The 24,942-nt window shown below is 41.3% G+C and overlaps 1 protein-coding gene across 2 annotated transcripts in view; it reads right to left on the bottom strand.

Annotated features, from left to right (window-relative positions):
• Window positions 1-24,942, bottom strand: part of arid1b (AT-rich interactive domain 1B) — a 163,362-nt gene that overhangs the window by 4,136 nt on the left and 134,284 nt on the right. Inside the window, exons 8-19 of one of the 2 annotated variants that reach the window (XM_072457881.1) lie at window positions 20,042-20,330; window positions 18,714-18,833; window positions 13,259-13,371; window positions 11,937-12,028; window positions 8,506-8,703; window positions 7,618-7,827; window positions 6,861-7,086; window positions 4,191-4,332; window positions 3,450-3,619; window positions 2,616-2,742; window positions 192-311; window positions 32-104 (exon numbers count right to left, since the gene is read on the bottom strand). In XM_072457881.1, coding sequence (XP_072313982.1) covers window positions 32-104; window positions 192-311; window positions 2,616-2,742; window positions 3,450-3,619; window positions 4,191-4,332; window positions 6,861-7,086; window positions 7,618-7,827; window positions 8,506-8,703; window positions 11,937-12,028; window positions 13,259-13,371; window positions 18,714-18,833; window positions 20,042-20,330 — 1,880 coding nt within the window. The remainder of the gene's footprint in view (window positions 1-31; window positions 105-191; window positions 312-2,615; window positions 2,743-3,449; window positions 3,620-4,190; window positions 4,333-6,860; window positions 7,087-7,617; window positions 7,828-8,505; window positions 8,704-11,936; window positions 12,029-13,258; window positions 13,372-18,713; window positions 18,834-20,041; window positions 20,331-24,942) is intronic. The other variant, XM_072457882.1, reaches the window with a different exon arrangement.

Raw genomic sequence — 24,942 nt, 5'->3', positions numbered from 1 at the left:
CAAAAATGAACAGAATAGAGATATATTTGACCTGCTGCTGTGGGTACATTCCGGATGAGTGCATACCATAAGGCATGCTGTACTGCTGACCAAAGCCATCATGTCTGGATTCAAACACAGAATACAAATGGTAAAGGAGGGGATCACACCGAATGTATTGTATCAAAGCAACCTAGTGAATGGTGTCTGACCTCGGCTGTGAAGGGTATCTGTTAGGAGCGAACATGTTGTTTTCACTGTTGGCAGGTCCCATATTGTTCTGACTCCCAGGAGGGCCCATGCTCCCATCCATACTCATCATGTGGTCAGGCCTGAAATCACACGAGGAAGGAAATATGAAGATAATACAATAGAGAAATTCAATTGCTAAGGCAGTTAGTAACAGTCCGGCCTACTTCGAAGTGTGCCGTGGTTCCAGAAGTAAATTTCTCATTCGTTTTTGCCATAGGCTTTTGAAAAAAAAATTGATATTAAGAGTTTAAAGGCTTTGTGGACGCTAAGCAGCTATGTCAAAAAAACACGTAAAACGCAATGTTTTAATGACTTAGCGGTTAATAAAGTTTCAGATTTGATATAAATGACTCATTACTAACCACATACCTGGTTAGCCCAGATCAAGCTTTCAAACATTTAATATAATATTTCTTCCAAAATCCTTATGGAAAATGTTATCATTATCAACCATCACAAATCAAGAGACAAGGCAGATTTTTAAGTAAATATACATGGTCAAGATTACTGTTAAAGAACTATAACATGTTAAAAGTGTTTTTCAGAAATTTTTGTGTGTAATCAATAATAAGATATTCCTTTATTGTCCCACATGGGGAAATTTGAATCATGTACAAAGCACTTATTCTATTTCTTCTGCTGCTTACTACTACTGGATCTTAAACTAATACTTAAACTAGTTTAAGATAAGATAAGATATTCCTTTATTGTCCCACATGGGGAAATTTCATTGGTGCAACGCAGGTAGATACAGAGGTAGATACAGAAGAACAGAACAGATCACTTATAGGAAGTCTGAAAAACACTTTCAGTAGAAGATCTCCTATGAATAAATAAAAACTCCCATAGACAAATAAATAAATAAATAAATACCATTGCATGTGATCACGACAGTAATTGCACATGAATATGTGTCACGACTGCACATAGATTGCACATGAATTTCACAGTAATTGCACATGAATTGCACATGAATTCCAACAGCAATTGCACATATGACAGAATTGCACATGGTTAGGTCAGTATTGCGAGTGTTCAGTACTAACAGTTCTTGTTATAAAGTCTGACAGCAGCAGGAAGGAAAGACCTACGGAACCTTTCCTTCACACATCGAGGGTGGATCAGTCTCTCACTGAAGCTGCTCTCCAGAGCGGAGAGAGTGTCCTGCAGGGGGCGACACTCATGGTCCAGCATAGATGTGAATCTAGCCAGGACCCTCCTGTCCCCCACCTCCTGCACCGAGTCCAGAGCACAGCCCAGGACGGAGCTGGACTTCTTGATGACTCTGTCCAGCTTCCTCCTCTCCCTCTCTGTGATGCTGCTGCTCCAGCAGGCCACACCGTACAGGAGGGCTGATGCCACCACAGAGTCATAGAAGGTCTTCAGGAGTGGCCCTGTCACTCCAAAAGACCTGAGTCTCCTCAGGAGGTAGAGCCGACTCTGGCTCTTCCTGTACAGTGCGTCTGTGTTATGAGTCCAGTCCAGATTGTGGTTCAGATGAACACCCAGGTACTTGTATGAGTCCACTCTCTCAATGTCCCGTCCCTGGATGTTCACTGGTGAGGGGGCAGTGGGGTGGCGTCTGCGGAAATCCACCACCATCTCCTTGGTCTTCCCCGCGTTGATGAGGAGGTGGTTCCGCCGACACCAGTCCACAAAGTCCTGCGCCAGTCCTCTGTACTCCTCGTCATCGTCGTCCGTGATGAGTCCGATGATGGCAGAGTGGTCAGAGAACTTCTGCAGGACACAGCTGTCCGTGTCATGTCTGAAGTCTGCAGTGTAAAGGGTGAAGAGAAAGGGCGCGAGGGCAGTGCCCTGGGGCGCCCCCACACTGCAGGTCCGAGTGTCAGACACACAGTTCTGGGCTCTCACAAACTGGGGTCGGTCTGTGAGGTAGTCCAGGATCCACTCTGCCAGGTCATACTCCACACCAGCCGTCTCCAGCTTGTCCCTCAGGAGCAGCGGCTGGATGGTGTTGAAGGCGCTGGAAAGATCGAAGAACAGAATCCTCACAGAGCTGCCAGGCTTTTCCAGGTGAGAGAGAGAGCGGTGCAGCAGGGAGATGACAGCGTCCTCCACTCCGATGCCAGACCGATATGCAAACTGCAGCGGGTCCATGGCTGAGCTCACGGTGGAGCGGAGGTGGTCCAGGACTAGCCGCTCCAGTGTCTTCATAAGGTGGGACGTGAGAGCCACTGCCCTTAAGCTGTTGAGGTCTTTGGGGCGCGGTGTCTTAGGCACAGGTACCAGACAGGAGGTCTTCCAGTGGTACCACCCTCAGCTTCAGGCTCATGTTTGAATATTTTCACAACGTAAAAATATAAAGATCAGCTAAATCATTTCCAGCAAACCCCCTGAACCTCAGGAGCTGGTGTGCACAGTACCTTCTTTCGTAACCTGGCCCATACGGAGAGCGCTGGTTCATGGGGAGCGCTGAGGAGGGACGTCCATACATATCCTGCATGGGACCACCTGGCATCTGACTGGGCATGTAGGGGTCACCTCCAGCCACTGCAACAACAAAACAAACCAATTTAAAGGTAAAACTATGAATTCGTAATAGTTTTATTCAGAAGAAAATCCGAACTAAAGCAGCACATTTTCAGACATGCCTTGTGATGGCCACCAGATGGCACCATTACTCCGTACATATTTCCCACTTGCACCGATTAAACCTATTGTTGTGAGCTTCTATCAGTTATTATGCAGCTAACATCCTCGATATTATCCATTCAGACACCATTTTCTTTAGCCTTCAGAGAGCCGCTGTTCTTTCTACAACTCCTGTTTGTTGTGAAAACCCACGAGCACAGGTCCAAACAGGTGCTTCTCAGTGGGGTGGTGAGGGATGAAAGGTGGAGATGAGGTGGATGAAGGCATAAAACAAAGTTAGGATGAGAGAAAGGCTAAGCTACATGAAGATCAGAGGAGCTGCTGTTTTTTATGATAACGCTGTGTGGATGTGACAAACAGCTTGTATCGCCTTTCATATTTTTACTGGCGAAAAATCACATCTGTCTTTTTCCTCAGATGACACAGGGATTACACATATTTTAGACTCGGAATGTAGATGAAAGAATGATAGCTTCAGATGGGTCATGCCAAGAATATTTCTGAATAAATTATAGGAAATTGAATTTTAAATTAAAAAGCAGTATTTTGGTTGTAGACATTTTTCTATGGGGTAGGAACATTTCTCTCTGTATGTGTCCACTTACTCTTCCTCATCCCGGCAAAAGGGTCCTTGGTGTCATAGTGCATCCTCATCATCATATCGGGCATGCCCAGGCCCTGCTGGTAGGGGCCGGAGGGGGGCAGGGACGGAGCACGCTTCTGGAAGGCCGGGTCGTTCACCTCTGAGAAGGGGTCCTGCACACTCACACTGCTCCTGAGGGGAGAGGAGGAGACGCAAGAATGCATAAGGAACAATGACAAACACATTTCAGTCATGGCATGGAATTCAAGTTAAATCCATGATTTAATATAATGAAATAAAGATTTATTCATGATGACTAATATCACCAGAAACAATTAATTATCTAAATGGGAAAAAAGCTAAATAATTATTGTTAACAGAGGCAATGCTTTTAGCAATGCGGTTTCAAATGAAGCAAGATAAATATTGTAATTAGAAAAACATGCCCAAAAGGTATTTTGGGGGATGTTTTACAATGTGGTTCAAAATCCTATCTCTGTTGTTCTATTCAAAAATGTTCTTGATTGTTCAATGTATCAGAGTATGTACTAATGTACTAAAGTATTGAACTAATTTGCATTAAAAACGGTATTTTGATGATGTCTGTTATAAACATTGCTCATAGTGTTAAGATGGAAATTAGCCACGTTGGCTATAATCTTTACATAATATTATGTTCATGCAAAATGTTCATTGTGTTGTCCCTTTCCAAATAAATACAGTACAAATAAATATATGGCATAACTGATAGGGAGTATAGCACCTGTTGGAGGGCAGCGGTGTGGCCTGTCCCAGGGGTGTGGTAGCAGGAGTGGGGGGCTTCAGCTCTCCTACTGCCTCGGCTGTGGAGCTGCTGCCAGAGGACTGAGGTGTCTGTGGACCTTGGAGGGATCCGCCTGAATTTGCTGAAAGGCAGAGACAGTCTTTACTGTGATAGCCCTGGTGATCCACAGTAACACCAACACTGAGTCCAGCTTGTCCTCTGCTCTGACACAGCCGGGCTTTGGGTGCTGACTTTTGAGATAAGTTCTGGATTAGAGGTGAGCTCTGAGACGCGTGCAACATGAAACCTCAGCAGAAGATGGAGAAAGTGGGGTCAGGTAAAGGTCACACCAGGCAACTCGCTCTAAACAATTTAGGTTCAAAATTCTATTATTTTATTCTTTTGTTGTATTATAATTATTAATACATATTGTTACTACATTTTCAATATGAACCATGAACATTTTTACATGAAACAAAAAAATAAAAACCATAAGATAAGTCATAAATGGTCAGATAGAGCCAAGGAATACACAAAAGACAATTCACTTTTCTAAAGCCATGACCTGAAAGTATCCTAAAGAGCAGTAGAAAGCCTTTCTCACTTCAGTGGCCTTTCAGCGCAGCACAGACTACCACTGAAAGAGACAGACTTGGGCTTTTAAAACATTAATGCAAATCGTAAATTATTGAATGGTGCCCCCTGCCTTTACATCATAGGAGAGGAGCAGACAGAGAGACGGGTATCCCATGATGAGGAGGGGTGAGGAGCAGAAGTAGGTGAGAGGGCAAACAAGGGGCAAGAAGCAATTGGGGATTCATCGGCTCCCGGGATATCCCTGAATAAGATATAATACAGCCCTGTACGGCGCAATAAGAGCAGGGGAAGTATCCATACAGCATAACATAGAGGCTGGGAGGGGTAAGAAACCGATGCAATGTGAGAAAAACACATTAGTGTGAATGTGCTGCTGTGTGTGTGGCTGTGACATAATCCCAGAGAGATGGCAGTAGTTACAGGGGGGTGGGGTGGGGGTTAAGGCAGTAAGCTGAGCCAGTTTTGTGAATGAAAGGTGGCGGAGAGGTCAGGTTTGTTTACGTAGTACATTCCTCTGCTCATTAATCACCCCCCCTCTCTCTTTGCCCCCACCCTCTTGACAGCTGGACGCACTCCCCTCTGTGTGACATCACCAGCCTGCTCTATATATAGACCTGGAGGGTGTCACTGGGGCACACAGCACTTACAGCAAAACCAGGTCAAGGCAAAACACTGATGGGGTGTACTATTCTTCACATTAGGAATAGAATGCAATCAATCATATTACCAAGATAACTCAAACATGCTACTACAAAATGCACAAACCTAGTAATGCAATTGTGCACTAAGAATATAATATTATATATACACAAATGCAGAGATTAAACATATATGAAATAACAACAGTACTTTACTTAAAACAAACCCAAAACGATCCATCCAGTGAAATTATCTCAGGTCAAATTCAAAGAATAGCCAAGTTGATCCCCTAATATTCCCTAATATTGTCTTTTTTACTCTGGTGGGCATTTTTTACTGCACAGACATTTTTCACACCTCAGCAGTTCATTTGTGAAAGTACACAAAACGTACAGTAGATATAAAGAGTCATTGAATACTCAAAGAGACATATTTAATATTACTTACACAAGTTAAGGGCTGAACAGCCATTATATGACTTTAAATTAATATGGAAGATCAAAATGGATGATGCAGCATAAGCACTGCTCATATTTTAACATATGCTTGCACTTATTTAAAAGCTACTATTGACACGCCACTCCTTCAGATGTGTTTTGCAATCCCGCTGATACAATCATATAGTCTCATATTTAAATCATGTTTTTTATCCCTGCACTAAACCAGACCTAACAGTTCTGTGAGTGTGATCAAATAAAGGAAAGCTTTTGTTTTGAGGAAAACCCACCCGTGTCCTATTGAATGTAAGGGTTTCAATTTGGAGGATATCTTTAGGGTGCAAGCAAAGAATCAGTTCAAATGCTTGAATAATATTTAGCTACTATAACCCATTTCACAATTACAATTATGATAGTATAGCTTCTGTAAAACATGTATTGGAAATAATTTTTATATAATATATATATATATATATATATATATATATATATATATATATATATATATATATATATATATATATATATATATATCTGATTAAATTATTCAGGTAAGCCACCACCAGGCAGCTTCTTCAGGGCTTGGTGATTGTGACTCCCACTAAACGTATCTACAGTAGTTTTAGTGACTCTCTCTAGTTTTATTCTACGTTTTATGACTGGATATATCAAAAGCATAATCTAATGATCATAAAAACAAAAAATTAAGTTTTAAGACATATTTTACAAGTATGGTAGAATGTGTAACACTGTTAACAGTTTACACATGAAAAAAATATATCAATATAATGAGCATTAACAAAAATCAATATCTATTAAGAAATTATATGAATCTACTTAACCAATGTTGTACCAACATAACACAACTAGATGAAGAAGTCTAACTACATGTTGTTTTAACACCGCAATATACACAATTGGCCTGCAAGTTAATTTTTTTATTTGAATGCATTTTTATGTATTTCATGTGTGGATGGTCCCATGTTTTTGGCCATACCAGGTGAGGGTGGCTGGATCTTGACCTGCTTCCCTCGGTCGCCTGCCACTGTCCCGCTGCTGCTGCTGTTGCTGTTGTCTGTGGGCGGCTCCTCCCCCCTCTCCATCTTACACTCATAGGCAAACAGAAACTGGATGTACTGCTTCTTCAGAGAGCTGGCCACGCTGCTGGACGTGCCCACAGTCAACGTGCCGGACAGTTCACGCCACTTCTTGTTCTTGTTTACCTGGTTTGAAAAAACAAAACACAAAAAACCAACACAATACATTAGAAGATTAAATAGAACATGTTCCCTCACCAGTGAATTTCAATAGTGCCAGCCACAAACTTGTCATTTTGCCTGGAGCAGGGCAGACTACAGCCAGCTGAGTAAATCAACAATCATTGATTTTATGTTTTGACAGTGTTTGTATTTACTTGGACCACAGGCTGAACTAAATTTAGACACTGCAGCTAAATAAGAAAATGTTTGAACAATGCAGGTTTTTTCTAACCGAAATATTTAAATTTCAGTTTGTTTGGATTCTCAACCAACTAAATTAATATCATTTCAAAATACTAAGTATGGCAATGAATTGTAATAAACAGTTTTCAGATGTGTCAATATTCGTTATTTTATTGCACATGTAAATGTGTTAAAACTTAGGGAAGATGATTATTATTAATTGACACATTTACACTACGTTAACAAACACACCATATGCTTAATAACAGCCTGCCTTTTTTGTTATCTGTTCCAAGCAGTATATTTCCTTACCATAGCCAGTCCTCCAATCTCGCGCACAGCCATGTAGAGTTTCCACAGGTCCAGGGGCTTCTTGCCCACAATAGGCAGCTGGCCCACAGGCGTGCCCCTCTCCTCCATGAAGGACAGGTAGCGCTCCACCCAGCTGTGTCTCTCCGGCTCCGCACCGAGCTCAAAAAGACGTGCGACTCTCTCTCCCCCGAGAGAAGAGGAGTTAGCTTTCTGCAGAGGAGACAGAATAGGGACTATAGACTGTGGACTAACCCTGAGCCTAGATTCATTTTATTGTTTAAACATCACACGGAAGTGAATCTCCATCTGCTAATATATTATATATTAAATAACCTTATTTCTATCACCACTGTATGAATCCTATTGTATGTTTCTAAACAGTCTTTTAGAGTTCACCTCAAAATGAATTTACTATTATTTTCACCTTAAACAAGATGCTTTTTCTCTGTAGTTCACAGTAGCCAGTGGAATTTCCCCCCCATTTGAGCCAAAATGGCAACAAAAAACAATGCAAAGCGAACCATTATAACATGGTAAGAATCCCCAAAAAGTAAATTCCACATATGTTCTTTTGGATGCCAACTCTAAAAAGTCTAGGTCAAAATATTATTCAGGTGTTTTCCTCTATTTGCAGTATCCCAGCGCAGTTTCCACAAAACACACCGCGTTGCCTTTGGGGATCTTTAATATTTCATCCTCTATTTACACATTCTAAGGAAAGCCTTTGGTTGAATGGCCGAACTAAAAGAGTTTTTTGCACAGGGGGAAAGATTCACATTTTTACAGCACAGCTTTTCAAGACTCACTGCCCAAAGTTAAAACCATTTCATACAACATTATAGTAGTATTAGTGTGCACATATAGTGGTGTGAGGCCTCTGGTTCTTACAGGGCTGGAGGGGGTCTTGAGGGGCCAGGGTGGGCTACTGATGCTGTCGCTGTCATCCCCGTGGTAGGAGGACAGACTGGCTGGGCTGGGGGACAGTGGGGAAGCCACTGGGAGAGCGCCCCCTGGTGTGGCGGGCTGGGACACACACTGCGGGGCACCCCCACTACTGCTGTTAGTGCTGCTGTAAACGTCCTGGAGCTGCAAAAGAGACAAGAAAGTTTACCATCTGAAGATAAAATGTTAGTCTAACCACATTCTTTGGCCGGATTATTTCTCCAAATCCAACTTGTTCCACTGTTTGTACAGAATCAGCATTTAAGTGTCTTCTTTTCCGCTGTTTGTTATGGAGCTGAGATCTCAAATGAAGGCAGATCATTATGCGTTAGCTTGCATTCCACATTTCCCGAGCGCGTGCTGGCTAACAGACTTTGAGAAAATCACTTCATGTTAGCTTCCACTAGTGTGCGTGTGCGCGTGTGTGCGGAGCGCCTGTGAAAGAGGGAACAACAGCTTGACAAGTGCTTCTAGTCTGGTGTGTGGAATGCCCATGTCAGCAAAACCTTATCTTTCTCTCTCCCCTTTCTAACGCTCTCTCTCTCTCTTACTCCTCGTCCTCTCTCGGCAGACAGATCATCTCTTTCGGGAGCATTGGGGGTCTTTCTGGCTGCTCTGGCTGCCTTAAATAATTCAAAAGGGCCTAGTACAGTAATCAGCAAAAGAAAAGACAGGGCTTTGGAGGTGCAGAGGATGTGATGGAGTGTGCGTGTATGTGTGTGGGAGCAGAGTTGTTAAGCGCAAAAACAAGGGGGTGTGAGGGAGAGGTAGGTGGGTTGGAGCAAAGACCATAGATCTATGTTGGAGCAGTAATAATAGGGCAAAATGAGAAGTCAGCATTGTGTATTGGGACATATATGTGGACTAGAGGCACCTGGGAAGTTTAAAAGAGCTAGGTGTGTGAGTCAATAGAGAGGCCAGAGTATGCATGGGCTGGGGATGTAGTGTGCCTGCCAAAACATGAAGCGAAGAACTGCGCTAGGGGCAAAAAGACAACGGGAAAACATCGGGAGCACTAAATGTTAAACAAATCATTAAAGCTGCTTTTGGAGATTTTTTGCCATGTTGTAAAAATATTCCCTCTTCAAAAATATACCTGGAGCTGTGTTTTATTGCATTCACGCCTGTTTGAGTGAGCCTGTATTCTCTGACACGGCTTAAGCATTGGCCAAAAAGTCCTCTATGTACAGCAGTGTCTTCTCTCATTTATACATATTCCTCTTTTTCATTTTAACATAAATTGTTGCTTGCTGTATGTGTCCAAACTATATTGCATTTAGCATAGTTAAATCATGTATTGACTTTTTGATGAATTTGTTTAATCTATCAATTTGTTGATCAAAAAAAGTTACACGTTCATCTAAGTTCCTTAAAGGCCAACACACACTGGAGCGCATCGTGTCGTGGAGCATCATTTGATCTGCGTTAAGCCCACGTGTCAACATACACTGAAATGCTACTGCTTTCAACACAACTCTTTGGGCATTTCAAACCAGAGTTTACCTGCAGATTACTGACAAAATGAGAGCCATAACTTGAGTCTGTGTGAGGAGAGAAAAAGCGGTGATTGGAGCCGGCTACAAGAGACTTTAGTGAGAGTTTTCCTGTACAGAAAGAAGAACGGGAGGAGGCAGTGCTTTTTCTGCCTCCACTGCAGCTCTTGTTCTCTCCTCAAACTGAATTCTGGACTTTCTCAGATGTATTCTTTCTCTTCTATAGAACCAATACACAATAACTGACATGGTTGAAATCATGATTACAAGCTTATAAAAGGCATGTGTGTGAGTCAATGAAAAAGCCAGTATGAACAATGTACAAATACATGGACTGTAGATTAAATAGTGTGCCAGCCAAAGCCCCATCATGTGATGAGGCCCAGAGGCAAAATGAAAGCTCAGAAAACATTAGAAGTACTAAATGTTAAACAAATCATTAAGTACAGTGAGAAACCAGCAGAAAGGGAACACTGTGGAGAGGCCTCATGTAGAACAGATTTGGTTTGCTTCATTAGTGAAATAAAAAGTAAAGGGATTAACATTTTTAAAGTGGACATGTTATGCGAAGATTGTAATTTGCTTCTAAACATGCTCTAGAAAACCCTTTGGTAATTCATGTTTTAGAAATAATGTGTTATTATTTGCATCAGCTGCACTCTCTCTGCTGCAGAAGTGGGAAGAAAACATTTAAATAATCCAACCTAAAAAACCTAGACATTTAAGCAACGTGATCACTAAAATATGGCCTCAAAACAAGTTTATGGACTTAAAAACTGAGCAGGAGACATCCAGATTCTGCATATTACGTAACTACCTTTGGAAAATGTGGAGTAATTTTGCCGTATTGAAACTTATAAATATATTCGAATAATATAATAGCTCCCTGATTGAAACAGGCGTTATGGCACAGTTTCAAAGCCCCGAAGTGGATGCGCTTCGAAGTGCTGATCATGTGACCTAGATGAAGCTTGTCACGTTTCTCAGACAGTTCATGCACCGCTGTTGTGTCACGGGTGTTTCACAAGGGGGCTTTCATATCGAACCACAGAACAGCGAGTCTCAAACCTATGACTCTATAAAGTCTCAGCCTGCGCCCATAAAGTTTAAAAAAAAGTTTCCTCATCATAACCCTGTTGTTAGTTTGTGAAAAGCGAGGAAAGTAATAATTTAATAATAGTGACATCCTCTAGAGTTTGTGCCACTTTCTCACACTGACAATCAGACACTGTTAAATGGGGTTGGGGTTAGTGCCCTGGCCTTACAGAGTCTGAGTCAGAGTCAACCATAAATGTAAAAAAAAAATCCTCAATTTGATCAAATATATATAATTTTTACTTTCATATTATTTTAGAAACACAGTTGCATCAATAATACACACAATTAAAATGCTAAGTTATTTTATTGGCAACCATAGCACATAGAAGGTGATTCGAACCACTGTGGCTGTGGTAGTACTAAAACATACCACTAGATGTCCCTCTGGAGAAGTGTTTTGAACCATTTTTCAAAGTCTTGAAACTTTGGTTCAAATGTTTTGCTGTTTCACGAGGCTTCACTTTGCCCATCACTATTGAGCAACTTAAACAGGAAAAATAAAAGAAGTATGCATTAAGCAAATTACAACTGTAGGTATGTTTTTGAACATGGTTAAAAAGCACACAAATGCAATTTTTATGCAATATGTCCCCTTTATTGCAAATATATAGGTGCAAATGAGTATCTTTTTCATCTCTTACTACCAGTAATTATTACTTACTTACATAACTCTCTTTGTCCAAGTTGGGACGTCAGGTGACAACGAGTCAATCTCATTATGAATGTGTTATTAGTGATTTGAATGCTGACATAAACTGAATCAACACAAATAAGAGCACTTGTTACCTTTGGTTTGTGAGGATCATTAGCTGAGCCGTCTTCCTTTATATCTGATTTGGCTTTCCCGTCTGGGCTCACCCCCTCGTCAGTCATGCCTCCTTCGTGGACAAAGATAATAAAAGTTAATAAACGTGTTTCTGTTAGGTAGAGTGTAAGTTGGTAAGTAGCTCTAAATATCTTAACTTAATGTCTTAAAATCTAAACTGCTCAGGACTCCGTGTTCCATCCAGTGGTACACGTGCCACAGTTTGAGGAATACATTGGAAAAAATATGTAAGACAATATCTATTGAAATAGTATGTGTATGATTTTAAGATGTCTGTCTATTTAAAAGTTTTATCAAAAGAAAAAATAGTTAAAGAGAGTCAGATAAGGACTAAGGTAACACATTCCTTATTTAACCTTGCCAGTGTGAAAGTATTCCAGTGTATTCAAAACAGAGTGCATAAATAAAGCTTGTTTTTTCAAAGATACACACCTACATTCAGGTTATCCTTAATTGAAAAAGAGCTAACATCTTTAAGACTGGTTTAATGGCGGCAGCTGCATATTTCCACAAACAGAAAGAAGAGGTCCTTGGATACAAGGCTGCTCTCTATTCTCTCTTGAGAGCGGTGCTGCGCTGGGAAAACCAACGGCTTTTTACCGTGCCCAGGGGCAAGACAGAGTAATGTCGAGGAACCATGGTGCTCTAATTCCTTTGAAGTTTTCCAAATGTCACACTGTTTTGATATTTGGTGTTGAATAAAAGCTTCCTTTCATTTGCAACACTCAGAAGTGTGTTTAGTAACAATGTAGAAGGGGAGGAACAAAGCAGACAAGGAACCAACAGTTATCGTTGAGGCTCCATGAAGGGGCGGTGCACAGGCAGAGGTGGAGATATCTGCAATGGATCTGTTGACCTTTCTCTTATGCCCCAATTTATCAGGGCATGAAAATACAGTTGGATATGATCCCTGTGAATTAAGAAACGGAAAAATATCTAAAAAAATCTTGAATTCGAAAAAAAAAGGTTACAATATTTTTCAACCTTGGATTACAATTTTAATATACTGTTTCATACCCAAATGCTCCTTCTAATAATGGGGAATTTCCACAGTTACTGTCGATGTGTCTTGCCTGAGGACACAACAAAGCTTTGGATTGTTTTTGGTTGAAAAGATGCTGCCGCACACCATCCACTAAAACATTGCCCGTGTCACTGCTCCAGAGGTTTTCTTAGGGCACTCCAAAATGGTTAATTATTGTACTAAATGATTGAGTAAATCAGTGAACTCAGATTGGCTCAGCATAAATGTACAATAAGACCCAAATATTGACAAATTTACCTGTGGGTGGCATGTTGTAAGCTGGACTTTGCGCGTTTCCCATAGTAGAGTTGTTGCTGACCACTGACTGGCTGTTTGACTGGCTCATGGCAGGACCTTGGCAGTTGCCCGGCCTGTAACACCCAAAAACAAACAAAACAAGATGAGTTGTCAATAGCGATGTGCTTCACCATAGTCATAAAAATTCAACAAAGATAGTATGTGGATTCTGTCGGAGCAGAACTTCAAGACTAAATCAAATCACTGTGTATATGTGTAACTCAAGACCAGACACAAATCTGCCATCAAACAAACAGCTCTTGAAGCTGAAAGCATGCTTATGTTTTTCCGCTCGTTTCAAACCCCCTCTCCTCATCCCTCCCTCCTGCTCCCACAAGTCCTCATTTAACTAATTAAGGTGTGCTTTTGGAGAGGATCATGTTATTTGTTGCCATGGTGACAACAGAAATCAATCCTGTTCCATCTTCCTCCCCGAGCAGCCCAGCCTTTAAAGCCCGCTCATCAGACGGCGTTCAAAGTGACATCAGAGAGGCTTATCTGCTGCCTGCCTAATGCCTGCCGCCCCTCTGCCTTCTATCACTGCAGAACAGTGCGGACGGACACGGAGCAGGGACACGGAAGCTGAAAAGGAACACCGTGTTTAGAACAATTTTGTCTATCTCCTGGTGGCTACAGATTATCTCCTGGACGACCACAGAAAGCGGCCGGAGGTGCACACAGACTGGAGATAGGGATGGCTGCAAATGCGAGATGAGATAAATTAAAGGAGAGACGTGAAGATGGTCAAAGAGTCCATTTAAAAGTAAGAATGTGTAAAGATAACGGTACAACATTTTTCAAGGAGGAAGTTTCGGCTGAGAAAGACTACTAAGATTTATGAATGCGCTTTACGGATTTATGTCATTCAAAAAGTCTTCTAACTGGCATCTCTTTCTGTCACACAGCGTAATGCCGCATGTTGGAAGCACTACACATAGCCTAAGAGGAGGGATCGGCTTGGTAAACCTCTCCATAATCTCATCTCACAGATGTAATTAGTCATAGAGCACGGCTGATGATACATGTGTAATCCCTCTATGGGGGCCGAGGTGCACAGGGAGCTCCATGACGAACAAACAAGAGCTCACCAAATCCACGCTTATCTGGCTCCGTCTCTATAGTAGAATATAGAATGTGCTGAGGCTGCCTACGTAAAACCTCTATGTAAGTTACATGCACCTTTTTCTCTCCAATATTTAAACCAGCCCAAACGAGTAAGTAGTTTGCAAGTTTTGGCTGTGGACCTGGTGTCTCCACACTGTAAACGCCCCCTCCCACCTGAAGCAATGTAAGCACAAGCTCTCGTGTGAATGAGAAACATCCAAATCAACAGCCACAGTGGTTGGAGGTTTTCAACTGTGGCGCTCTCCCATTATGACTAATTCATGTCATAAAAAAGCCCATTAGAAAGCACTTGATGGAGGCACAGCACAGCGTTTAATCACACTTAATATATGCATGTGCTGCTATCGGGGAAAAATGGAACAGCACATTCATCTTGCTCTTGGGCACCTTTGTGCTGGAAAAAGCATCCTGTTGCTGCTGAGCGAGGGAGAGGGAGAGAGCGAGATGGGGAGGGAGAGAGGGAGAGATGGAAAAGAGAAAGAGAGAGGATGTGAGATGAAGGCTGGAACAAGCTGGAGCTGTGAGCGAGTCCCTGGTGCACCGACGGGGGGCATGTTTGGAGCTCAGGGGCCCAGAACTGGAGGTAATCGTTGTTCCATGAGACTGAGCCAGGGGAACCACACACTCAGAGAGAAACATGGAAAACATCTATCTAACTCCATCACACCAGTGTGTTCTCAGTTTGTAGTCCAGGATTGGCCTGAGGAGACAAACTCCATTCAGAGTTTGAGCAAAAAGTTTGAGCTGCACAAGTGCTGTCCTCAAAAGTCCAGCAAACCTAATGTACTGTGGATAAATGTGCTGCCTCAGATAGGCGTTTAAGAAACAATAATACATAGCACAGTTTTACACTTCTAATCATTATATAATAGTTACAATAACATATATTTAATTAATTTATACTGTATAATAAATCAATGTGTATGTAGGAGTTTGAGGACCCCAGTCAGACTAGAGGCCATGAAATGGACATCTAATGGGGATAGCTAATAAAACAATAAAAGAACAAAACCACATTGTAAAGACTGCCTTTTGCAAATGATTTCAATGAACAAAGACACCCACACTGTAAACAGGATGGAGTTTACATAGTTGACGTGTGCTTTTTGAGCAGACAAAAGTTGAAGTTTTTCATTTTCACAGCAGGCAGATTTCTTTGCGCACATTGGTTTGTGTGTAATGCTGATCCTGGGTGGGTGAAGGGCACCCACAGTGCAACGTTTGGGTGAGGGTCCATGTGTTTGAGCGTGTCCTTGCTGCTCATGACGGAGTGGGCGCTGTTGCCAAGGGGATGCCATGGTTACGAGGTGCCAGCCAACCAGCTGACAGCGTCTCTCTACGAGTGGCAGTGGCTTTGTCCTTCATTTGTGTTGACAGGCCGCAGTGATGGCTCCCAGCGCTGCTAACTGGAGCAGACAGCAGCGGAGTGTGTGACGGCTGAGCGGCTGTCCCTATCGATCCTTCGCCTTTGTGCGCCGTGGAAGAAAGAGGCAGAGAGCGGGATGGAAGGATGGAGTGAATCGGCTGGAGGCCATGAATTATATATGGAGCCAATCTGTTCTCAGGGCAGCGCGGGCACATCGCTCCTTCAAACTGACTCAACTCTGTGCACACACGCACACTCTGAGGGCACAAGAATAACTCAGCACAAAAAATAGAAGGACAGCTTTTAACATATTAAATCCAGAGAACACTACTCCCCCTTCATCCTTCCCAAACATCAAACAGTTCAGGATGGATGGAGGAGAAGCCATTTATTTAGCCCATCTAATGAAAGCAGAGCGCAGCACAGCTCTGCCAAGACTTCCAGTGACAAAGCGCCACAGGCAGCATCCCCCGTTCTTGACATTCAAGCGCTGCTCTTATTTATTTAGCAAATTTACTTACTAAGGAGGTCAGAAATGAATTATTTGGCGAGGATTTGCCTGGGAGCACTCTCCTCTAGTTGCTTCCAACATTTTTCTCCCTTCAATTTCCTTTGATTTACGCCTCTTTTTTCCTGAGCTTTGCTCTTCTTCCACTAAGTGCTTATTTTTTGACAGAGCCTGTTCCTATAGCTCCAGGAACTTTTTGTAGAGTGTCGCCGGCAGCACTAGAAAGTCATTTGAAAAGCCAATTCTGTTCTCAGAAGCGGCTGCCAAGAAAAGCTTATACCTTTTAATACTTTGTGTTCTCTCTGTTTTCCAAAATTTCCCCAGCATCAATCTGCAAAGTAGAAAAAAAACGGCACCTTTATCCCAAACTGACTTCTACCTCCTCCGCCCTGACAGACCTGGCATCACCCATGTTCTTCAACACAACATGTCAGTGATTTATCAGGCTTGCTCTGACAGACACTAACACACAGAGGCCCTGCAAAGGTTTGGATCTTTAACATGGCCAGGATGGACTTGTTACATATTGTACAATATCTAATGTAAGGTCTTATTTACAGCCTTGTCATCTCATTCTTTAAAGAGGCAGATTACTATTTTAAACCTTCACGTAAGCAACAGGGAACTCACTGCACACACATTTCCTGTACTTGCAGCCGTGGGACATTTTGAGAGACTTTTCTGAGAGAGTTTTTGTTGTGTGCCACTCTGGGAAGCTCCATGCTAAGTGAGATGTAAGTCCAAGGCCAATATATAGAGGGAAATTAAAAAAAAAGTCAAGGAAGAACACACGGGACATATGGTTCTGATTTGGAAGGTCCGGCCCAGTCTTGGCTGCAGTGCTCACTATGGATGGATGCATCAAAGCTCCCAACAAGTCAAGCGCCACAACTAACAACTTGTTTCTGAGACAAACCGGGGAGGAACCAAGCCTGGATCTTTCACAATGTTGCAGCCGAGAGAGATAGACTTTAAACTGCAGGTTTTCGGAGGCCAATTTTCCCCTGATCGCCCTCAGATGTTTTAAAGGGGGATCTGAGGGAGGAAAACATAACAAGGCTGTAGCTGGAGTCGGCGTAGAACAAAAAATCAAATTGGGAGGAAGAAAGACTATGGCAGATAAAACGGTTTGGGTAAGGATAACAGAGGCGCACACAGAGGCACGGGGGGGCACTGTGCAGTTGGGAGAGTTGGTAAAAAGAGTGAAATAAGGGGGTGGGAGGAGGGGGAAGAGAGATGGCTGCGGATGAAAGGGGGAGACTAAACGACAGCGCGCACGGCAGCAACAGCAGCAGTTGCTTTAGCACCCCATTAAAATGTTAACTTATTGACAAAATCACAGCATTATGAGGAAAGAAAAGAATTGAAGAGGCCACGTTGGCAGATTGTTTCATCATTCTTTAGTGAACTGCAAAACAGAAGGGGAGTTGCAATGACTTGTAACTGCATTGTATCAGAAAACAAGTTAAAAGGCCCTAGCACCCACATGAGGTAATTTGTTCTCTGCATGTGATCCTTTAGTGACTGATGAGGAAAATGATTGATACCAATTTTGATAACAAAATGAAAATAAAAAACTCTATTTATAACAGAATACAATTTTCCACATAAGTTATTAGTAGTTTCTTTAATGTTTGCATGTGATTTTATACTAGTTCCGTATCAACCCTGACTATTCTAAACTATACAGGAAATGTCTATGTCCAATTTGGAATGTACAGACTCAATACTACAAACAAGTGCCTAATTTTGATATTATTTCTGGTATTGATTTAGATATGTGTTTTGTGTTTTGAAACTATGGTAGGTGCAACTTGTCAGGATCATAGAGAAACCGCAGCTTGTGTTCTTTGCTTTGCCGGAGTTTTAATTGTCCATATTTTTGGTGAATGGAGTAAAAGGGAGCATAAGAGGATTCAAGATTTGAACCAAAAACTTGCTTGCTGTGAGGACAAAAACTCTGCCACTGTGCCATATTTAAAAGTGAAACGTCTTAACACAGAATGAAGAAAAAAATAACCCAATAAAGATGCAGCCTTGTAAACAAATGCTATTTCTCTGATAGTGCTCCCTTGTGCTAGACTGACAGGCGCTCTGATTGGACCCAGCAGCAGGGATCGCGTCTTCTACCATGTTTTATTGACAAGGGAAATTTGCATTATAGCGTGTGCATGTGACAACAGAATTTACCCCCCTGATGCACATAGTTAATCATAGTCAGTCTCCTGGTACACAACATGGCTGGTCTCACATCATTTGTTGGAACATTTGAATGACTAAGATATGGGGATGATGCTGGTGATAGTTAGTCATAATAATGATGACGCCCATGGTTTTGCATTCACACAGAGATCAGGAAGAATAATGTCAGTCGCTGGCAGAGAGAACATAGAGTTTGGGAAGAGATGGAGACATACCACTTGTGCTGTGGGGGGGGCAGGATGGGGTGGTGGTTGTGGTGGTTGTGACGAGGTGGAGGTGGTGAGGGAGGGGTGCAAGAGGGAGGCCAGGGGATGGTAGGTTGCATCTGGGAAGGCCTAAGCAAAACAAAGCAAACAGCGGGTTTAAAATAATAATGTGATGGCAAAAAGACATGAATAAAGTGAAATGCAAAATGTAGCAAGATGTCTACAACTGTATATTTTTCAATGTTCGAACACTCCAGTACGAATGAGGGATTTACACTGACAAGCAAGAATATCGTTTTAGTATTGATTTTATAATTAGCTAAGAAAAAGAAAAAAATCCAAGTTTCAAAAGCAAAATCTTGACTATACAAGTTCTTCTAAGCCAGGTCTAAATCAGGACCAAACCATGCAAGACACAAAACTGAACCAGGACTAAAATTGCAAGGCTAAACCAGGCCTAGATTAAAAGTGAATTCAATATCCACACTTCAACGTACTTATAAATTGGACCTAAAGTATACGGCTTACGATTATAGCATTTCACAGCATTCAATAAACAAGCAGAACAATATGAGGTTGACACATAAGATCAGTCAGGTCATATATTCCTACACATGGTTTTATGTTTGGACAGTGTAGTTTTCCATTTATAGCGACTTCATACAAGCTCATATCTTTTATTCTGGCACTTGGCGTACAGCACGAGCAATCAAACTGTCAGGAGCTTTATGAGATGTGTGAACACAGATACTTCTGTAAATGGATTATAAAAGTGTAGAACCCAAGAGGACCAGTCTTGGCCATAGATCTGAGGAGATGACAGGAGGCCTTTGTGATGCTCCACTGCACATCTCCACACAGAAAAAAACTACACCAAACACTGAGCTTGGAGACTCTATCTTACAAATTAATAAAAGTACATTTTTATATGACTAATTACTAATATGTATGTATGTATAAGATAGGATAAGATTCCTTTATTGTCCACACATGGGGAAATTTCATTGTTGCAACGCAGGTAGATACAGAGGAAAAGGACAGATCACTTATAGGAAGTTTAAAAAAAAATAGAATAGAAGAACTCTTATAAACAAAAACTCCTATAGACAAAACCTCTCATTTCCTAATAAGGAATGGAGGGGAAAAATAATGTATAGTGTATATATATATATATATATATATATATATATATATATATATATATGATAGTTATGTATAATGCATTTACAAAACTAAACTAAACTTTCTTTATGTACTGACATGTGGAAATAATCCTGCTTAGCACATGAAACTTGCAGATGCAAAATGTTATGTCCTTAACAATGACAAAAGCATACCTGCTGTGCGTAGAGTTTGCAGACCCAGACATTGTTGTGTCTTGGGATTTGCGGTTTGCGGTGCCTATAGCTGGAGGGCCCATCCCTGCGGACTGGGGCATGCCGGGGGAGCTGGGTGCCACAGGGGGGTAGCCTCTGTTGTGATTGCCAGGGCCATGGCTGCGTCCCATGGCACCAGGCTGGCTCGGACCCTGACCTTGCATGGGACTGGTGGAGTTCATTCCCATGCAGTTGGTCATCCCTGGACCGCTGTAGCTTCCACTGTAGTTGGAGGGTCGAGGATAGTTACCTGCAAAGATAAGATATAGTATAGTGCAATTATTGATACCAAACTTAAAAGGAATATTGTATTCTTAGAGTACAATATGTTTAGAACTATACACGACTCCCCTTCAAGAAAACACAGTGTCAGCAGATAAGGCCCAAATCTAAGCTCCCATGATGCTTTTGTGAAGGCGGGAAGAGCTATCTGGGGTGAGCTATGATGACATTTTCACAGGTTTCTCGAAGGCCGGGAAACAATCACTAGTTTAAGACCAACCACTCTAATCTGCAGTAAATGCTTTCTTTCTGCCCTGTAGTGTTACACAGCTCTGGTGCTAGCAACTCTCCAAAGGCGCACTTAAAGCCCTCCATTTTGGCTCAGCGTGACTCCAACTCCGGCAAAAAAGAAATCGCCATGTGGTGAAAGGCAACATCTACATGCTTCCCAATTCAATTCACCCCACTGACACAAACACGGGAAGGCCACACACACCCACACGCATTGAAGGCATGACAATATATTCACTCTCTAGGCAACCACTGTGATCCTTCCTCCCTGGGACAAATCCACGCAAAATAAGAAATGGAAAATGTGGCATCCTCTATTGTGAAGGGAGCTATTTATTTTGATTTGATTAAGGGCGCTTTGGTTGGGCCTTGCGGCTTAATCCCCTGAGAATGTGTCTGGAAAAGGGGATCAAGTCTCTTAAAAACCTGCAGGCTTTTTCCGAGCACCAGACGAGAGGAAGTTGAATGACAATCTTCCACATGGGGAGGGATAGACGACACGAAATGGAAATGCCTTTTGAGTGTCCTAGAGCTAAAGACACTTTTCGCATGATATAAGCTTGTGAGTCCCTAAGTTGAAGAGGGCAGGGTGCAAAGAAACCCACCAAACAGGAAGTGCTATAAACTCCAACCTCTTCAACCCAAGAGATAGGATTTCTCGTGAATTGAATATCTTTCCCATAAAACTCAGCAGCTCCACTTGAATTTGTCCAGAAATTGTGATGAAATCTACGTTGGGAGATGGGAAAAAGAGAAGCGGATTATTTTGGGGAGGCTTTGGTGAGTCTGAGTACAGCTGACACCTGTCAAGGGTTTTGGGGCTATAATAGGGAAGTATTCAGGAAGAAAGGAGGGCGGCTAACGAACACAAGAGGATATGTGGAGCCTAATTCATGTGTGCACTGAACATTTGTTTCCATCTGGTCTGTGTGAAGGCAATATAGAGTACTTCAGAGACAGACAGTCAAAGGCATGTTTCAGTTGGAAAGTCCTGGGACTAGTCACTGACCTCTTCCTGTGCTCTGCAGACAGCTGCGAGGCCAATGTGGGAGACAAGAAGAGACTGCTCCAGTAAAGGTTACTCAAGGGGGAATATTATGATAAATAAAGTACACTTAAAAGTTATTCACTTGGGGAGAGTCTACATATCTCCGTGGGAGCAGATATATAATGAGGTTAGACACTTACTCCTTGATAATGCCTTAGAAACAGAACAAGAACACCATCACCAAGAGGTAGGCTAGCGATGCTACAACTAAGCTTACAGGTCCTGTGAACCTGAGCTCGTTCCATGTGACTGAGCTCCTCACCCTATCTCTAAGGGAGCGCCCAGCTTTCCTGCAGAGGAAACTCATTTGGACCCCTAGTATCTTCTCCTTTCAGTCATTACCTAAAGTGCATGACCCTCAGTTAAAAAAGAAATAACAAATAGTCAAACGACAATGGTGAAATTTCTCCACCCGTTCTCTGGGATGCAGCTAAGGCAGTTTTGAGGGGCAGGGTAATTGCTGCCAAAAAGAAACAAAGGAAGGAAAAACAAAATGATTTACAGAACGAATTAAAGTAAACTGAAAACAAGAATGCTCAAATGCTACAAGAAATTAAAAAAGACAAAAGATGAGATTGATAACCTGACCTCAAAAGAAATATATGTATATATACAAAATATCTTCGCTGAACAAAGATATTGTGAGAGTGAATCAAAATTCTCTAAATTGTTACTTTGGAAGCAACAGGCAGAGAAAACCATTTTTAAAATACGAAACAGCCAGAAAAAAAAATATTTTAACCAAACAAGACCAATACATTCATCTTTGAATTCTTCTACTTTGACAAAAATATCAGGAAACAAAGTACAATCCTTTCTGAATACTCAATTGACCTGCGATGACCGAAGAGCAAAACAAAAAATGAGGTTCCGAAATAACAGTTATTGAATTACAAAGTACAATAAAAAGACAAAAAATAAATAAAAAATCTGTGGGAAGTGACGGGTTCAACTCAGAGCAATATAAAGCTCTAAAAGACACATTTACTGCTCTGCTTTCATCAACTTTTAACTGGACCCTTAAAAAAGCTCAGACCCCTCCGAGTTGGAAGGAAGCAATCATGTCCTTAATACATAAAAAGAGGAAGGATTGACTCCACTGTGCCTCAACAAACGACAAACCCTGGAGAACATAAGATGATCTTTACCCATAATGAACCATATACAAACAAATTCTTTCTTACCAATTTTTAGAAAGACCATCCCATTTAAATGGCAAATGAAATCTCTTAAATATTCAGGCATAGTTTTCCATAAAGATCTGTCGACAATTTCAAAGAAGACATATTTAAGTCTAACTATAAGCATTTAATTTATGATTATATCATATATATCTATGTTTTACCCAGATTTTGCAATCTAGTCCAGACTCTTGCCAGTTTCCCAGTTTCCATCCGCCACTGGCTGTTTGATGAGTGAATATGTTGAAAGAATCCATTGGCTTGGAAAAACAGGACTTTTATAGATTCTTACAAATAAAGAGTTATTATAATCAAGAAATCAAACAAAGCAATGACCATTATAACCCCCTGACTGAAATCTTAACTAAGGCATATCAATTTGAACTTTTAAGAGGAATAATATCTAAATGATATAAATGCATTAACAATCAAGACAGCCACTCTACTAAATACATTTAAAAAAATAGTGGTAAAGAGATTGTAATTTTGTTTTGACTGGAAATAATTCTGTCGCTAAATGGAGAAATTGTGGTTGCAAGGAGGCACACCATTATCATGTGTTTTGAGATTTTTGCACATTATTTTTGACATCTGCACCCCACTCAATTTCAGAACTATGTATTTGAGCCTCAAAACTCCTGCCAACCATCGGAGTATACTCCTGCCAGGGGGAAAAGGCCATCAGAATGAAGATGATCAAAAAATGGGCCGACGTTATATAAAAAATGGACCGACGTTTTATAAAAAATAAAAAAATGATAAAATAAATTACAATTGGACTTTATTGACAATTTTGACCAGCTTTGGACTAAATGGGATGTTTTTTGGGGACAGTGTTTGCCATTTTCTTTGGATATCTTCTTTCTTTTTTTATTTACCGGTAATTAATGTATTCTTACCTCCTTGCATCCCATCTGGTCTTCTTCTGTTTATTGTGTTTGTTGTTAAATTAAAGAAAGAATGACAAATATTTAAAGTCTATACAGTACGTAACGCATTTCTAATCAGTAGGGAAGATGACTTTTTTTTACTCAAGAAAAGTATGATTAAAAAAAACCCTCCGTCTTAGAGGATCATGCCATAGTCCAAGTTGTATGTTATTATTCATGATCATGTATTTTAGGGTTAACTAATTCCAAAGCTGTGTTAAAAAGTGTGTCATTATAGTAAGTTTATCAATCATGCTGGAGCATCATTGAATGTGGAGTAGCCTGGGCTGACAGAGACAAGACTGAGTAGCACAGGGACTGGGTTAATTCTAAGCTTTCCTATGGGAGGTTTGTTCCACACTGACAAGAATGATTCATTTCCTGAAGGATCGGTGCTATGGCAGCCAAAGTCTTTTTCAAGGACAGATAGCGCACTAACCCACTTTTTAAAGTGACTTGGAGTTGGAGATAGGAGTTTTATTCACATGTGATGGTTTGGAGTGCTCTTCAGACTACTTAAAAGCAGATCTGAGAGATTGGAAAGAAATTGTATAATGTTTTGCACGTACTTTACAAAAACCTTGAAGAACTAGAAACTAAGGGTTGACTTCATTTTGAAACTGTTTACCAAATATAACTATGAATTGGTGATTTACTAGTTGCCTTAAATGTGTCAAATGCAAAAGCCTTTACTTCCACATGTTATATTTTTAGATACAGTGTGAGCGAGAAAGAGAGAGTGATATAGAGTCCACTGAGTAACTGTTTATAATACATTTGGGTAGTTGTTGAGTGAGTGTAGTGGAAATGAGATACAACTGTCAGTCCCTCAAAATGTTCACAACACAATGAATGAAAAGTATTACCGGTGTGTACACCATATATGAGTCTGGTAAGGTTCAGGACACGCAGTTCTCACAAGAATTCCAACGGGATTGGCTAAATAGCCATGGTTGCAGAAAAGCAGCATGTTAATGTGACAATTTGGTGATATAAATTCTATTCCCTGATAGATATTGAATGGAGAGGGAAGGACAAAGTGGACAGTGAAGGTGGTTCTTGGTGTGTCCTTGTGGACCACTGCTGTTGAGCCTTTGGACTGAGGAGGTATTCATAGAGCGATGGACAGGAGGAGGAAGAAGAGGGCACACTGGTTCATGATTATATGGAAATTCCCAGCCCTGTCACGCC

The sequence above is a fragment of the Eucyclogobius newberryi genome, unplaced genomic scaffold (genome assembly GCF_026437365.1).
Source record: "Eucyclogobius newberryi isolate DKJ021-1_F unplaced genomic scaffold, fEucNew1.0.hap1 SCAF_21, whole genome shotgun sequence".
In the NCBI taxonomy this organism is placed as follows: Eukaryota; Metazoa; Chordata; class Actinopteri; order Gobiiformes; family Gobiidae; genus Eucyclogobius; species Eucyclogobius newberryi.
Note: the sequence above shows the minus strand (reverse complement) of the source record. Positions and strands in the feature narration are given on the sequence as shown.